Genomic DNA, 17,588 nt, shown 5'->3' with positions numbered 1-17,588 from the left:
AGACACTAGGACTAACAACAAATTTTATTTCCTGAAGGAGAGCCCAAATATCGAGAACAAAACTATTTCCCATATATGAAATCTTTTACGCTGCAGACTTCTAAAAGACAAATTTGTTTGAAAGTGGTTTTTTGCTGAAAATATGCCAATCATAGCTTATTTAACCAACCCAGTCAAGTAGTTGTGACAATGCTCATCTTGAATGGTAAAGTCCATTTCAAAACTTGGTTATATTTTGGAACCCAGTGCCAAACTTCTTAAAGCATTGGCATTTTTTTTTTTTTTAAAGATTTTATTATTTGACAGAGAGACAGCGAGAGAGGGAACACAAGCAGGGGGAGTGGGAAAGGGGGAAGCAGACTCCCATGGAGAAAAGACCTAGATGAGAGTCTTGATCCCAGAACCCTCAGATCATGACCTGAGCCGAAGGTAGATGCTTAACAACGAGCAGCCCAGGTGCCCCTTTCAAAGGCATTTCTACTGCTTCCCAGCACCCTCCTGACAGCCTCTGTAGATTATGCAGTGGCTGCATTACATTTTGTCTGGCAAATTAAACTATAACCAAGGTAATCAGCAACGGAAAAAAATTTTAAATTAAAGGCCATTTATAAAACAACAAGTTTTATTTTTTCTTCCTCCAACACATTTTCAAGTACCTAAAAAAAACATCTTTTCCCACTACTGCTATCTGAATAACACTGGGGGAAAAAGATTACAAATTTTCAAGAATGAACTCAGCAACTTCTCTTTACTTTCAAGGACCTGGAATTTATACAATAGTTGAAAAACAAAAAATATTAAGGATGACTGGCATTTATTTCATTTTTTAAGAATTGGATGAAAAAGTTAATGAAGATTAGTTTATATTTTCAATTTCTAGAAAAACGAAGTACAGAGAGAAACTTTTTTTGCCAGAGAGAAACTGACTTTAATTATGACAACATGATTCCACATAACCATGATCTGAAGCTATTTATGAAAAATATTTTTGTGATTACTAATGCTATTCTGTGCTGCTCTTCAGATACCCCATCCTATTTACATTTTCAAGAATTTGTCCTTCTGAAGAGAAATGGGAGAAGGAGGCTTATTTGAATGACAAACGATTCCACTGTCCAAAAAGAAATATTAGGACACATTTCTTGTAAAAATGTAAAACATGACTGATACACATCACCCAAAAGGTAACAATCTTAACTGGTTACTAAATGATAGGAGGCATAAAGCTCCCTTTTAATTTCTGTATTTGAGAATATAGAGAAGTAATCATAAAACCTTTTCTTTAAAAAGCTTGGTCATATAATGTGGATGAATCTCAGAATGTTGAGTAAAAGAATTCAGACACAAAACAGTTTACATTGTATGATTCTATTTATATGATGTTTAAAATCAAGCAAAATTTATCTATGTAACAGGTCATAATAGTGATTATTCTTGGTAGTCAAGTATTAATTAGGAAAAGAAAGAAACGCACATATATATCGCCAAATAATATATAACAAAGGAGACAAGACTATGCCAATGGGGGAAGACAGTCTCTTCAACAAATGGTGTTGGGAAAACTGGACAGCCACATGCAGAAGAATGAAGGTGGACCACCTTCTCATACCACACACAAAAATAAACTCAAAATGGATTAAAGACCTAAGTGTGAGACCTGAAACCATAAAATTCGTAGAAGAGATCATAGGGAATAATTTCTTTGACATAAGCTATCACAACGTTTTTCTAGTTATGTCTCCTCAGGAAAGGAAAACAAAAACCAAAAATAAACTACTGGGATTGCATCAATATAAAAAGCTTTTGGGGTGCGTATGTGGCTCAGTCAGTTAAATGTCTGTCTTTGGCTCAGGTCGTTATCCTGGAGTCCCCAGATCAAGCCGGAAAGCTGCTGGGCTCCCTGCTCCTCTCTCTGACCCCTCCCTCCTTGTTCTCTCCCTCTCTGACTCTCTCTCAAATAAAGAAATGAAATCTTTAAAAAAAAAAAAACAACAAATAAAAAGCTTTTGCACAGTGAAGGAAACCATCAACAAATAAAAAGACAACCTTCTGAACAGAAGATATTTGCAAATGATACAGCCAATAACAGATTAAGATCCAAAATATGAAACAAGTTACACAACTCACCACCAAAAAAACCAAACAATCTGATTAAAAAATGGACAGCGCTGGATGCCTGAGATGTTCAGTTGGTTAAGCATCTGCCTTCGGCTTAGGTCATGCTCCTTCCTCTACCTGCCACCCAACCTGCTTATGCTCTTTCTCTCTGATAAATAAATAAATAACATCTTTAAAAATAAAAAATGAATAAAAAATAAAAATAAGAAATGGAGAGAGGACCTGAAAAGACATCTTACCAAAGACATACAGATGGCCAACAGACACATGAAAAGATGTTCAACATCACTAATTATCAGGGAAATGCAAATCAAAACTACAACCAGATATCATCTTATACCCATCAGAATGGCTAAAATCAAAAAGACAAGAAATAAGTGTTGGTGAGGATATGGAGAAAAGGGAAAATTGTGCATTATTGGTAGGAATGTAAACTGGTGCAGCCACTGTGAAAAACAGTGTGGAGTTTCCTCAAAAAAATTAAAAACAGAAATATATGATCCAGTAATAACACTACTGGGTATTTACCCAAACAAAACAAAACAAAACAAAACAAAATTCAAAAAAGATACATGCAGCTCTATGTTTATTACAGCATTATTTACAATAACCAAGATACGGAAGTAACCTAAGTGTCCATTGATAGACAAATGGATAAAGAAGATGTGGTAAACACACACACACACATACACAAATACACACACACACAGGAATATTACAAGTCACAAAAAAGGATGAGATCTTGCCATTTGTGATAACATGAATGGACCTAGAGGGTATTATGCTAAGTTAAGTCCGAAAGAGAAGGACAGATACTGTAAGATTTTACTCATATGTGGAATCTAAAAAACAAGTAAATAAATAATCAAGAAGCAGAATCATATCTATACACACAGAGAACAAACCAATGGCTGCCAAAAGGGAGGGGGTGGAGGGTAGGAAAAACGAGTGAAGGGAAGTAGGAGATACAGGCTTCCAGTTATGGAATGAATAAGTTATGGGAATAAAAGGCACAGCATAGGTAATACAGTTAATAATATTGTAGGGGCACTTATGTGGCTTAGTTGGTTAAACGTGGAAGTCTTGGTTTCGGCTCAGATCATGATTTTAGGATTATGAGATTGAGCTCTATGTTGGGTGTGGAGCCAGCTCGAGAGTCTCTCTCTCTCCCTCACTCTCTGCCCCTCCCCCACACTCAAAGGCTCTCCCCCCCCAATTAATAAATATTGTAAGAGGGTTGTATGGCAAAAGATGGTAGCTACATTTGTGCTGAGCACAGCATAACATATACAGAAGTTGAATCGCTGTGTTGTATACCTGAAACTATGTCTCAGCTATAATCAAAGAAGGAGGAGGCAGAGGAGGAGGAAGAAGGAGAACTGAAAGGAAGGAGCTTGAGGGAGACCTCCCAGGTTCTATATCTTGATCTGGGTGGTAGTTATACGGGTGTGTGCTTTCATATAATTCATCAGGCTGTACAATTAACAATAATGCTCTTTATTAAGTAGGTGAGGTGGATTAAGAAGTACAAACTTCCAGTTATTAAAAAGAAAAAAAGCACAACACTCCTTACTACATATATGATACCTCAATATTTTTAAAAAAATCCTTAACTATGAAATTCAAACAATACTTATTGTGAGTAAAATTCTTTTTATCAGCCTAGGATGAAGCTAGAAAGAATGACCTGTAGCAACTTTCCTGTGTATATATATGACTCTTGGGGAGCCTGGTCAGTCAGTTGAATATTTGCCTTTGACTCAGGTCATGATCCCAGGGTCCTAGGATTTAGCCCCATGTTGGGCTCCCTGCTTAGTGGGGGAGGCTGCTTCACCCTCTCCCACTGTTTGTGGTCTATCACATGCCCTCTTTGTCAAACAAATTTTTAAAAAATGTATGACTCTTTAAATTTGTAAAATGGTCTGTCAGATCTCGAGCCAAAAAATTTTCAAACCAAAACAGTGTATTCACTGTGTATTTATGAGGGGAGGTGTGGTTTACTACAAGTGCTTCATACACTTGTGAAGCAACTGACATTATTCATTTTAAGAATGCTAGATACTAATTTCATGTTTTATGGTTTGTTTCCAGGGAGAGAAATGGGGTAATGTTGTCTGGTTCAAACAAACTTAACTTGAAGGACCTGTTCATTGTGGCTTTATAAAGACAGGGCAAGATGTGGCTTGTCAAAGACAACTGATACACCCTGTTAATCAAGAAAATTATGATTGTAGATAATTAGGAATGTAATATGAAGAGACTAGTTAGGATTTGGTCTTTTAAAATCTGTATAGACTGTACCAAGATTTACTCAAAAGATTTTAATCCATAAAAACTTTCTATATTTACTACAAAGGCTTATAAAACAAATCAACCAAGAAATCAGTTTGAAGTTCAGTGCTTTGTCTCTCTTCTCAAGGTTGAGTTATTTATTCTCCATTGTTTCTACCAGATTGGAAGTTGTATATTTCTCTCTCTCTCTTTTTTTTTTTTTTTTCAAGATTTTATTTATTTGACAGAGAGAGAGATCACAAGTAGGCAGAGAGGCAGGCAGAGAGAGAGGGGGAAGCAGGCTCCCTGCTGAGCAGAAAGCCAGATGTAGGACTCCATCCTAGGACCTTGAGATCATGATCAGGGCCAAAGGCAGAGGCCTAACCCACTGAACCACCCAGGCATGCCTGCACATTTCTCTCTTTTTGTTTTCTGATTATCTCACAAATTTTGAGGATATTACTATGCAAGCTCTAAAGTCAATAAACCTATCATTCCCATAAGTCAGACCTTTAAGCTGTTTTAACTCCTATCATTTACCTAAATATTATTATCTGTAAACTTAAATTTGACATCATCTTTCTTAATGTTTTAATATAGACCATGCTTATTTAGATTTGCCATCAAGTTAGCTAATTGTTGTGCTTATCATTCCTTTGTTAAGCCTTCTTCTTCCTTTTGGGTTAAATTTCCTTCTTCTGGAAATACATTTTTTAGTAGTTTCTTCAATGATGTTTCATTAATGGTAAATATTCACTTTTTCATGAAAATGCTTTTGTTTTGCCGGTTTAAGAGGACATTAAATTCTATCTGCACATTCTGGTAGAGTAGCGATTAGCCACATACAGCTTTTAAGAACTGGAAATGTGCCGAACATAAGTGAGAAACTGAATTTCACATATATTTTAAATTTTAAAATGAAAGTGCACCTGTATCACTCAGTTGGTTAAGTGACTTCTTGATCTCAGGGTCATGTGTTGAAGCCCTGTGTTGGACTCCATGCTGGTCATGGAGTCTACTTAAAAAAAATGAATAAATTTAAGAATGAATATTTAATCAGTTTTTGGGAAACTGCTTAAAGTATGCTTGGAACAGCTTGAGTATGTAAATATACTTTTTCATCAATACATTTCATAAGACCTAAATATTCTTGATGAAATTTAGAGTATATTGAGATGGGTTATGAATATAAAATAATTTTAAATTAATATAAATAAGTGTACATCTTATTAATACTTTTTAATATTGACTACATATTAGAATATTTTAATAGATTAAATACAGTAAAATTAATTTCACCTATTTCTTTTTAAGCCTTTTTAAAAATGGCTCCTAGGGAAAGGAGAACCCTCCTACACTGTTGGTGGGAATGCAAGCTGGTGCAACCACTCTGGAAAACAGCATGGAGGTTCCTCAAAATGTTGAAAATAGAGCTACCTTATGACCCAGCAATTGCACTACTGGGTATTTTTCCTAAACATACAAATGTAGTGATCCAAAGGGGCATGTGCACGCGAATTTTTATAGCAGCAATGTCCACAATAGCCAAACTAAGGAAAGAAACTAGAGGTCCATCAACAGATGAATGGATAAAGAAGATGTGGTATAGATACACAATGGAATACGATGCAGCCATCAAAAGAAATGAAATCTTACCATTTGCAACAATGTGGATGGAACTAGAGGGTATTATGCTTAGCAAAATAAGTCAATCAGAGAAAGACAATTATCAAATGACCTCCCTGATATGAGGAAGTTGAGAGCCAATGTAGGGGGTTTGGGGGTAAGAAAAGAATAAATGAAACAAGATGGGATCAGGAGGGAGACAAACCATAAAAGACTCTTAATCTCACAAAACAAACTGAGAGTTGCTGGAGGGAGGGGGGTAGGAGACAGTGGTGGGGTTATGGACATTGGGAAAGGTATGTGCTATGAACTATACAAACCTGATGATTCACAGACCTGTACCCCTGTGACTAATACATTATATGTTAATAAAAAATAAAAATTTTTTAAAAATGGCTCCTAGATAATTTTAAATTATATCCATGATGCATATTATATTTCCATTAGACAGTGTTGTTTTAGGTTATTCTTTAATAATTTTTCTTCTTTCATTATTTTAAAAATAATTACAACATATTCTCATAGCAGTTCTAAGGTAATATTTTACCAAATTCTGATTCTATTGTTGCTGTTATGAAATCCACAATTAGTCTAAGTGTTTTTTCATTGTAACTAATCCATGTTTTCTTTTCTGATGGCTTTAAAAAACTTCTCTTTGTCTATTGTGTTCTGTATGTCCAAGCCCATGAATCTAGGTATGGATAGATATCTATTTCTTTTGACTGTGACTTAAACTTCTGGAATATGAAGTTGTATGTATTTAATCAATTCTGAAAAATCTTTATTATTATAGTTTTGTTTATTGTTTTATTTCTCATTCTCTCTAGTTTTCTTTTTTGGAACTCCTGTTAGGGATATGTTGGACCTTCTCATTCAATCTTCCATGAACCTTAACTCCCTTATATTTTAATTTTTTTAATTTTTTATTTTTTTTAGATTTTATTTATTTATTTGACAGACAGAGATCACAAGCAGGCAGAGAGGCAGGCAGAGAGAGAGGAGGAAGAAGGCTCCCCGACGAGCAGAGAGCCCGATGTGGGGCTCGATCCCAGGACCCTGGGTTCATGAACTGAGCCAAAGGCAGAGGCTAAACCCACTGAGCCACCCAGGTGCCCCAACTCCCTTATATTTTTAATATCTAAGTGAACTCCTCAGTTTTTTGTACAGTTTACTAATTTTCTCTATAAAAAGAAAAGGGAATCTGTGTAAACTGTTTTTAAAGATCTCTTACGAGGTTATAAGCTTAGGAACTATATGTTTACTTTCTAGATATTTTAATTTTTTTTAATCCTGCCTATATTAAATTGCTAAGGTTACCACTACAAGTATCAGAGCCAGAGTAACTTCAACAATAGAATTTTCTCACAATTCTGGAATCTAGAAATATATGAGCATGGTGCCAGTAGGCCTGGTTTCTGTTATGCCCTCTGTCTTTGGCTTGTCAGTGGCCATCTTCTCCTTGTGTCCTCACCTAGTCTTTGCTCTGTGTGTGTCTGTCCTAATTTTTTATTATTAAAACATCAGTCATATTGGATTAGAGCCCACTCAAATAACCTCATTTTAACTTAACTTAGCTCTTTAAAGACCCACCTCCAAATACAGTCATATCATGAGCTATCAGGAGTTAGGATTTCAATATAGGACTCTTGAAAGAGCAAGATACAGTCTGTAACCCTGCCTGTTTTTAAAATTTTCAGTATCTTGAACTGTCCTCCCATATTTCTATCACTTTAATATATTATACTTTATTTACTGTTTATATATACTAATTAGATGATTCTATTATAAGAATTTGATGATATTAATTTTTAAAGGTGGGGAATCTGCCTTTGGCTTGGGTTGTGATCTAGGGGGCCTAGATTTGGGTCCCACATTGGGTTCCCTGCTTAGCAGGGAGTCTGCTTCTCCCTCTGACCTCTCCTTCTGCCCCTCCCCCTGCTTGTGCTCTCACTCTTTCAAATAATTAAAATCTTAAAAAAAAAAGTAAGAGCTTCAAAACAAACAGAAATCCCCAGAGTTTCAAATTAAGAAAAAAAAAGGCCACGTTCTAAATTTAAAAACAAATTTTCAAAAACATTTGATATATTTTTAAAGTAGCCATATTAAAGCATAATATGACACATAACTACATATACTGAAAGAGTACAATTTGGTGTTCTGACATTTGAATGCACTTGTGAAACTATTATCACTATCAAGATAATAAACATATCCACCACCACACAAAAGTTTTCTAACACACTTTGTAATCCCTGCATTCTATCCTTTCTTCAATTTCTCATCCCAAGCAACCATTAATCTGCTTTATTACTATAGTGTAGTTTGCATATTTTAGGGTTTTAGATTAGAATCATACCGTATGGGTTTTGTTTTTTTTTTGTCTGACTTCCTTCATTATTTTGAAATTAACCCACATTGCTCCATGTATCAAAAGTTTACCTCTTTTTTCCTCAGAAAGTTGAAAATAGAGCTACCCTATGACCCAGCAATTGCACTACTGGGTATTTACCCTAAAGATACAAATGTAGTGATCCGAAGGGGCACAAACACCCGAGTATGTATAGCAGCAATGTCCACAATAGCCAAACTAAGGAAAGAACCTAGAGGTCCATCAACAGATGAATGGATAAAGAAGATGTGATATAGCGGGGCACCTGGGTGGCTCAGTGGGTTAAGCCGCTGCCTTCGGCTCAGGTCATGATCTCAGGGTCCTGGGATCGAGTCCCGCATCGGCCTCTCTGCTCAGCAGGGAGCCTGCTTCCTTCTCTCTCTCTCTCTGCCTGCCTTTCAGTGTACTTGTAATTTCTCTGTCAAATAAATAAATAAAATCTTAAAAAAAAAAAAAAGAAGATGTGGTATATATATATATACACACAATGGAATACTATGCAGCCATCGAAAGAAATGAAATCTTGCCATTTGCAATGACATGGATAGAACTAGAGGGTATTATGCTAAGTGAAATAAGTCAATCGGAGAAAGACAATTATCATATGATCTCCCTGAAATGAGGAAGTTGAGAGGCAACATGGGGGTTTTTAGGGGTAGGAAGGGAATAAATTAAACAAGATGGGATTTGGAGGGAGATAAAATGTAAGAGATTCTTAATCTCACAAAACAAACTGAGGGTTGCTGGGGGGAGGGGGGAAGGGAGAAGGTGGTTGGGTTGAGGACATTGGGGAGGGTATGTGATATGGTAAGTGTTGGGAAGTGTGTAAACCTGGCGATTCACAGACCTGTACTCCTGGGGCTAATAATACATTATATGTTAATAAAAAAAAAATTTTAGCCCTTTTTATTGCTGTGTATTGTTTCATTATATGGACATACTACAATTTGTTTATCCATTCACCTGTTGAAGGACATTTGGTTTGCTTCCAGGTTTTGCCTACTGCAAATAAAGCTAAGATGAGTATCTACATACAGGGCTTTGTATGGACATAGGTTTTAATTTCTTTTGGTTAAGTATTTATAAGTGTATGATAAGTGTATATTTAACTTTTCAAGAAACTTATAAAACAGTTTCTAAAATGTGAAACTGGATCATTTTATATCCCCAGCAGTATATATATTCTAATAGATGTGAAATAATATCTTTGCGGCTTTAATCTCACATCTTCTTGATGACTAATGATATTGAGATTTTGTATTTATTTCCCTGAAGTCTAATAATTTCAGTTATTTGAAACCAGAAATTTGTATATCCTGTTTGGAGAGCTAACTCTTCAAATCTTCTGCCTATTTTGGGGGTTTGCTTTCTCCTTTACTATTAAGTTTTGAGAATTCTTTATATATTCTGATACAAGCCTTTTATCAGTTACATCATTTACAAATATTTCCTCCCAGTTTGTGACTTCTCCTGTCATTCTCTTAATAATGTGTTAAGAAGATCTCAGGGTTGAGGGGAGGGGAAGAAGATCTCAGGGTCCTAAGATTGAACACCCTGGGCTCTGTGCTGAGTGTGGAGCCTGCTAATGATTCTCCTCTCCCTTTCCTTCTGCCACCTCCCTCACACTCATGCTCTCTCTCACACACACAAATTTTTTTTTTTTTGCCTCTATGTTCATGAGTTATATTGGTCTACAGTTTTATTTTCTTTAATATTGTTGTCTGATTTTTTTTTTAAGATTTTATTTATTTATTTGACAGAGAGATCCCAAGTAGGCAGAGAGGCAGACAGAGAGAGAGGGAAGCAGGCTCCTCACTGAGCAGAGATTCCCGATGTGGGGATCGATCCCAGGACCTTGAGATCATGACATGAGCCGAAGGCAGAGGCTTAATCCACTAAGCCACTCAGGTGCCCATTGTTGTCTGATTTTGATATTAATGTTGACCTCAGAGAATTAGTTGGGAAGTATTTGCTTCTCTTCAATTTTCTTCAAGTGTTTGATATAGAATTTGTTATTATTTCTTCCATAAATTTTTAGAATTCTCTAGTGAAGCAATGTGAGCTTGGGATTTTCTTTGTGGAATATTTACAAATATACATTCATTCACCTTCATAGATATAGGGCAATTCAGGTTGTCTACTCATTCTCGAATGAACTTTGGTAGTTTCCGTCTTTTAAGGTGTCCGTTTCAATTTCAACATTGAATTTCAATTTCCATTTCAATTTTTTCAACATCTTTGGTCCTAACTTAACCTTATTATTCCTTTAATATCTGTAGAATCTGAAGTGATGCCACTTTGGTCCCCCGATGTTACTTCTCTAAACATCCTGAACATCCTATAACATCCTCTAAACATCCTAGAAAGGCAATCAATTTTTAAACTTTATTGTCATGTATAATGACGTAATGTTATGGCTCTAAATAGGTATTGTTCATAATGACTTATTTTAAGATAGTTATATTAGCTTTGCTCTGCCAACATTAATTCTTATAAGTCATTTAAACCAGGCCATGTTTCCTTATCCCTAAAAATGATTAGGTGAAATGCATTAAGAGAGAGAGAGAGATCCCAGGACCCTGGGACCATGATCTGAGCTGAAGGCAGAGGCTTAACCCATAGCCACATAGGTGCCCAGGAAACTCATTTAAATATGATATTTTTCAATAGGGTCATGCTTAGATTATCATTATTCTATGAATAACAACCACAATAATTTTGTTTTTTTTTTAAAAAAGCCAAAAACCTTAAATTGCTGGGAGGCTCAAAAAGATGAAAAAACATCTTCTTAATTTGTGTTCAGTAATCTCCCAGTGGAAATGTTTATTTCCAGCCTTGTATTCATAGGAGCTCATACTTGAACCTATATACTGAAAAAGACACAGGAGCCATGTGCAAGTTCAAGATAGAGAAGAAATACCACCCATCAGAAGCAAAACGAAGGTTTACATCATAGGCACAAAAAGACAAAACCAAAGGGCACCTGGGTGGCTCGGTGGGTTAAAGCCTCTGCCTTCGGCTCAGATCATGATCCCGGGGTTCTGGGATCAAGCTCCACATCGGGCTCTCTGCTAACAGGGAGCCTGTTTCCGCCTCTCTCTCTGCCTGCTTCTCTGCCTACTTGTAATCTCTCTCTGTTAAATAACTAAATAAAATCTTAAAAAAAAAAAAAAAAGACAAAACCAAGAGAAGAAAATGCATTTTAGAAAAACAAACTTCTTAGAGACCACTGTATTTTACTTGCTTTTCCACCACTAACATTTCTACTGTTATTCATAAGGGGGTGTACTAGAAAACCAAGACCAATACCATTCCTTCACAAACTAAGCAAAGTAATAATTATTTAATTTCAGTTTGTTATAATAGTCAGGAGAAGAACTTGGGCTAAAAAGACACTGTGTTATCAAACAAAGAAATGAAAATCTAAGAGATTTCGGGTAAAAAAGAAAAAATCAAATAAGCATAAATTCCCTCCAAATAAATACAAATTTCCAATTGGCAATTATAGTAGTTGCTAATTTCTAGACGGCCAAAGAAGCCAAATTCAATTTATCTGTATTACTGTTGTTTCCTTGTGAATTAGACTCAAGGCTTTACGGTATCCAGCTCCCACTGGACAGTGTTTAAGACCTAAATGCCTCACAATTTATTTTATAACATAACCAGTCTCTCCATTGTAATGTGCCAATATGGTGTGCAGTAATTTTATCTCAATGACAAGTACTTTACATTCAGACATTCAATCTCTATTAACATTATACAATTTGAAAGAAGAAAACCCCCAGGTATTTGCAGTGTGCCAGATACTCTGTATGAGTCATGGCCAGGGAAGTGATCCTGCCATTAGTACAACAAAAAGAGGTATTATCTCTCCCTCCTTTGAACATCTCTAGTACTTACTGCCCCAATCATTTATTTGGCACAGTAAATTCTACACATGCATCCTGTCTGATCTGAGTGAACCTTTAAGGCCAACGGTGTCATCCTCCACTTGGGATCTTTCACACAAAACCTCACAGCCAACAGTTGTTTCTTAAATATTAAACTGACTATTAGCTAAGGAATGCCACCAACATATCCTTCCTTCAACAACATCTTTGGAGCACGGTTGCTGCTCTATATTCTGGAATACCCATACTTCTTAATTGTCTGACAATTAAAATTAAAATGAAGCAAAGACAAGGTCTACTTAAAATAGCTAGATTTAAGTAAGTGGCATTATATAAAATGAATACATTTTTTTTTAGAGTAATCCTAACTCTAATCAAAGATTCTTACACACCTTGTTTATAGCAGAATTGGGAGGGCCCTAACACTGTTTCAAATTCTTATCCCTGGATTAGAATATAAAAGCAACTATGACAAAGCTTTATCACCTGTCTCCAAACATTCTTCCTCTCTGCTCTAGACCTTCTTATACTCAATGAGTGGTCACCCCTACACCTTCCAAAAGGTTCCCATGGGCTCTTGGTCTTCAGCAATTCCCCTGCATAACGATTCTCTCACAGGTATCAGAATATCCTTAAGGACTCGATAAACATAAATTGCTGGGCCCTACCCCTAGAGTTTTGTATTCAGTAGGTCTAGCATGGGCCTACATTATTTGTGTTTCTAACCAATTTCAGATGATGGTTATGCTACCCATCCAGACACCATATTCTGAGAAACCATTATATGCTCAAATCTTCCCCCATTTCTGTAACAATTATTGTGTCTGATTAAATTACTCAAAACAGTTTTAAAGTTTAATTCTTCTTTTAGATGAAGCTTGGTTTCTTTATTTACTATTCTGAATAGGTGTTGGCCATGTAGTCTGAATGGTGAATACCATCTTCATGTAGAGCATTTCAGTAGAGTATTAAATGTTTCTGGACAGTGACTCCGTAACTTTTCCAGCTCCAAAATGCTACACAGTGATTTGGACCAGGTCATAATCTATATAGGGAAGCACCAAACTAGTTATTCAGTCTACATTATCCCAATTTGGAGTTACAGGGATACACATATTATGGTTTCTGACAGGAATGTTTTCCCCTTCTTCTCCTCTGGTTAACTTCTCTTTTTTCAGATCTTAGCTCAGAGATGACTTATTCAGGGAACTTTCCTTTTCTTCCCCATGTCCGCATCAAATCTTATTAGGGGTCATAGCCACGGATTCCCCTGCTTTGTAGCCCTTGTCATGGTTGCATTTTTTACATTTGCTTATATATTTTACTAATAGCAATTTTCTGCACTGGATTACAAGCTCCCGTCAATGTTTTTGGTTTTGATCAGCATTGTATTTTCAGCACCTAGCACAATATGAGGGACAAAGAAGATGTTCAAATGAAGGTAGGGAAGATCTGAGCTTTTTTAGTCCAAAGAAAGATAAGAAAAAAAGTATTCCTTTCTATACTCTGCCTCCTTATGTGTTTTTCACCTATCTGATATGCCAAAAAAAGACAAAAAGACTTACCTTTTCTGAATAATTCTTGGAGACTTTCAGCACTTTGATTTAATACAGCCCATATTTCTTCTTCCTGCAGAGGTCCACCCCGCACCTCGAGGGCCTCAGCTAGTGACACGTGCATATTACCTAAGAAGCAAAGGTAATAGATGGGGTACACATCAGCAACTTGTACTGCACTTACAGTAGTGAAGTTCCATACTAGTGATAAGAGACTGAGGTTCCTGCCTACCTAATTTCTCAATATGGTCTTCAATCTAGGTATTACACTACAACTCAAATTCATAGAGGATAAAGGAACTGGAGGGAAAAAACCTCAAACCAGCTCCCTGCCCTAGCCCCACAGGGCCAGCTTTTTGGTCTGAACCAGAAAACAGATGATGACTATTTCATGGAAGAAAACAGAAAGTTCAAGGTACCAGGAGGCAGCAAAGTGCAGATGATTACATCAAAACAGCCAGACCGAACAGAAGGCCTTTCAGATTATAGTTCTAGGCTTCATTCTATGCATCCCAGCTAAAATGAGGAGAGGAGCTCCTACAGCCTCAATGTGTGGAGCTGAAATAAGATGGAACACATTTCTTCCATTCACTAACTGATTTCTCTGTCTTCGATATATGTAGTATAACTATAAAATTTGCACTGAATGGACTTAAGTACTTTTAGGTCCAACTATGCTGTCAACTTATCATTTGCCCTTGGAAAAGTCATTTCATGTCTAAAACTCAGTTTCTCATCTGTGACATGGGAATAATAATAATAATTAATAATAATAATAATGCCATTTTGGGGTTTATAATGGAGAAAAAGTCTATTCCTGTAAACGTGCTTTGTAATTTACCTATATGGAGAATGAATTAAAAACTCAGAAGGGTGACTTTGTAGGGACATTTTTGTAGGGTCGGTTTTTTCAATGGCATTCAATTAAGTGGGTGATATAATGACAATTTTTAAGGTTTTCTATGGGGAAAATAATCCTTCTTTCATTGTGAAAGGTGGGGATGCAGCTACTCAATATCATCATATATTAAGTTTCCTTCATTTCTTGAAAAGGCAATTGCCCTTGATCACTAAGATTTCTAACCATCCCAACCAATTTAAGTGTAATGTGCATAATGCATATCTCTTGGTAGGCAGAAAGAGATGGGTTTGGAAAAGAAGCTAGAGGAAATGGAAATGTTAAATGCTTATTTTCTGTAATTATATCCTTCATTAAATTTTAAAATTAATGTATAAAAAACAGCTGTTTCAGACAAAAGCTGACTTTGTTTATTCAGCTAACAAGGATAGCTAATATTTTTTTAAAATTTGTATTTATGTTACTTTAACCCAGACTGGAAAAAAGCAACTCCAGCTACAGAGGACAACCTTGTCCTGCCACTTTCCTTTTCAAATGTTTACCATAGTATTTTATGCATAGGATCTGCCTTAAGGAGTATGTACTTAAATGTACAATGTAGTAGTTAAAAGGGAAGATAAAAGATATTGCTTAGAAAAAGCCAAAGGCATTTTTACTTAGCTTATACAGAAGTGATTATTTATTCAGGCACCCATCCCCCACCCCCAAAATACTCTGTCTCTTATGCACTTGATTAAATGATAGTACATTAAAAAGAAGAATAAGCTGTATTGCTAAGAGACATCTGAGTTATTATCTTCTGCATAAAGCACTGTATGAAGTTTGAAGTTTCAACAGACATATCAAGATATTATTAGAAATCAGATATCAACAGGATTTGTGAGATAGTCTACCCTGTAGCAAATTTCCAAAGTAAGATGTCTGAGAACAGGTTACTTTGCTCTAAAGCCTACACACAAGATAAAAAGAGTAGAGAGAAAATTGCATATAAAGAATTTCTTTGTCAATACATGTTGAGATGATAATGTTTTAAATATATCAGGTTAAATAAAATGTGCACTTTTATTTGTTAAAAAAAAAAGAATTTCTTTGAAGATAGCTATACTGATTTTCATGCCCCCACCAAAACAGGAGGTGTATAGAAAGGTGCCTTTGTTTGACCCTACCTGGTACCCTTCCCTGATATTAGGGAGAATGCCATTGGGAGGACACCACAGACCAGTGCCTGAGGAGGGCACATGAGATTCAGAGTGAGGAAACATACTGTTTTTGGGATGGGGAGATATAAATAAGCAGGCCCACACAGATGGCCAGCTTGGAGCTACCAAAATCCTACTCAGATGATGAAAATGTTACAAAATTCAGGTTGTGGTAATGGTTGCATAACTCCGTGTCTGCACTAAAAACCACTGAAGGTACATTTTAGAAGAGTAAATTTTATGATATGTCAATTATATCTCAGGAAAGTTATCTTAAAAAAAAACACACACACACACACAAAACCCCAACCCTACTCAGAGTACCTCTTGAGTTCCCAGAGTACCTCCAGAAGGGGGAAAGTGGGGGAAGGGTGGATGAACAGGAAGGGTAGGGATAGAAGGAGAAGGAAGAGGAAAAAGAATTCAGTACTGGCTCATAGGAGGAATCATTTTCTGAAATGTCACAGGAAATATAGCTCCAGTAAAGGTCTCTGAAGAACACACAAAAGTACACATAAGAGAAAGAGTCAGCCTTAAGAACTCACAAGTTCAAAAAGATTTACAAGTCAGGTAAAAAATTGTTTGCCTCTACCTTTCTTCCTGCCCCCAGTTTAAATTCTGGTGCGATCAGATAAAGCAACTTTCCAGTGGGTAAGAAGATAAGCAACAGAAAGAAAAAGTCAAGCACACTGCCTTCCACCTATAGCTAACCGTAGCAAGGGGAGGGGATTACTTTTAGCTTTGAAGGAGGACATAACTGCTGATTAATATACTAACTAGGCACTTCTAATTATGGAATTGACACTGTATTTTCAACTTGAGTGACTGTAGTTATTAAGTGACTATAAGGAGAGAATGATGGAATCTGAGTTTTTATTTTTAATATTTATTTATTTATTTATTTATTTATTTATTTTAAGAGAGAGAGAGTGTGTGTGTGCCTCCACACACATGCGAGGGGGAGGGGGCAGAGGGAAAGAAGAGAGGGAGAATCAAGCAGGCTTCATGCCCAGTGTGGAGCCCGATGCCGGCGTTTGATCTCACCACCATGAGGTCATGACCTGAACCAAAGTCAAGGGTCAGGCACCTAACTGACTCAGACACCCAGATGCTCCAAGACTGAGTTTTTTACATAGAGGCAAGAGAAAAACTTCTTTTATGAAAGGAAGGAAAGAAGGAAGAGAGGATGGAAGGAAGGAAGGGGAACAGAATAAATTGTTTATGATTATACCTTATGCATTGTAAAGAAAGTGATCTGTATCACACACACGAAGTTTTAAATCTTAAGATACAGATTTTTACTTATTTTTAAAGGAATACGTTTTTAAAATATAACTATTTCCTGTAAGAAAACGAAAAAGTAAAAGTAACTTCTCAACCAACAGAATTTTTTCAGTGTTTGAATTCTCTATCTATAAAGATTACTAATTATACTTCTGTTGTTTGACTCAATCAGGCTGAATTATATTTTATTAATCCTCTTAATTTTTATTAAATTTTTTTCTATTTAGTGTAGTGGGATCTCTATGCATCTCTGGTTGGAACTTTTGGAACTCCAAAACATAGAAGGAACATTGTTTTTTCAAGCAATATTATCTAGCTAACAGAATAGATTGGAAATTTATAATTTATAGTTTGCTTTAAAAAAAGGCTTAAGATTTTTAAAAACTGCATCACCCT

The 17,588-nt window shown here is 36.0% G+C and overlaps 1 protein-coding gene across 6 annotated transcripts in view; it reads right to left on the bottom strand.

The window, feature by feature from the left end:
* PTPN13 (protein tyrosine phosphatase non-receptor type 13) overlaps window positions 1-17,588 on the bottom strand; it is a 204,549-nt gene that overhangs the window by 139,385 nt on the left and 47,576 nt on the right. For all 6 annotated transcript variants that reach the window (XM_059375355.1, XM_059375373.1, XM_059375364.1 and 3 more), the window contains exon 2: window positions 13,860-13,979. In XM_059375355.1, coding sequence (XP_059231338.1) covers window positions 13,860-13,974 — 115 coding nt within the window. In that variant the 5' untranslated portion in view covers window positions 13,975-13,979. The remainder of the gene's footprint in view (window positions 1-13,859; window positions 13,980-17,588) is intronic.

This window comes from Mustela nigripes, chromosome 1 (assembly GCF_022355385.1).
Source record: "Mustela nigripes isolate SB6536 chromosome 1, MUSNIG.SB6536, whole genome shotgun sequence".
Taxonomy (NCBI): domain Eukaryota; kingdom Metazoa; phylum Chordata; class Mammalia; order Carnivora; family Mustelidae; genus Mustela; species Mustela nigripes.
This window is presented reverse-complemented; position numbering and strand designations above follow the sequence as displayed.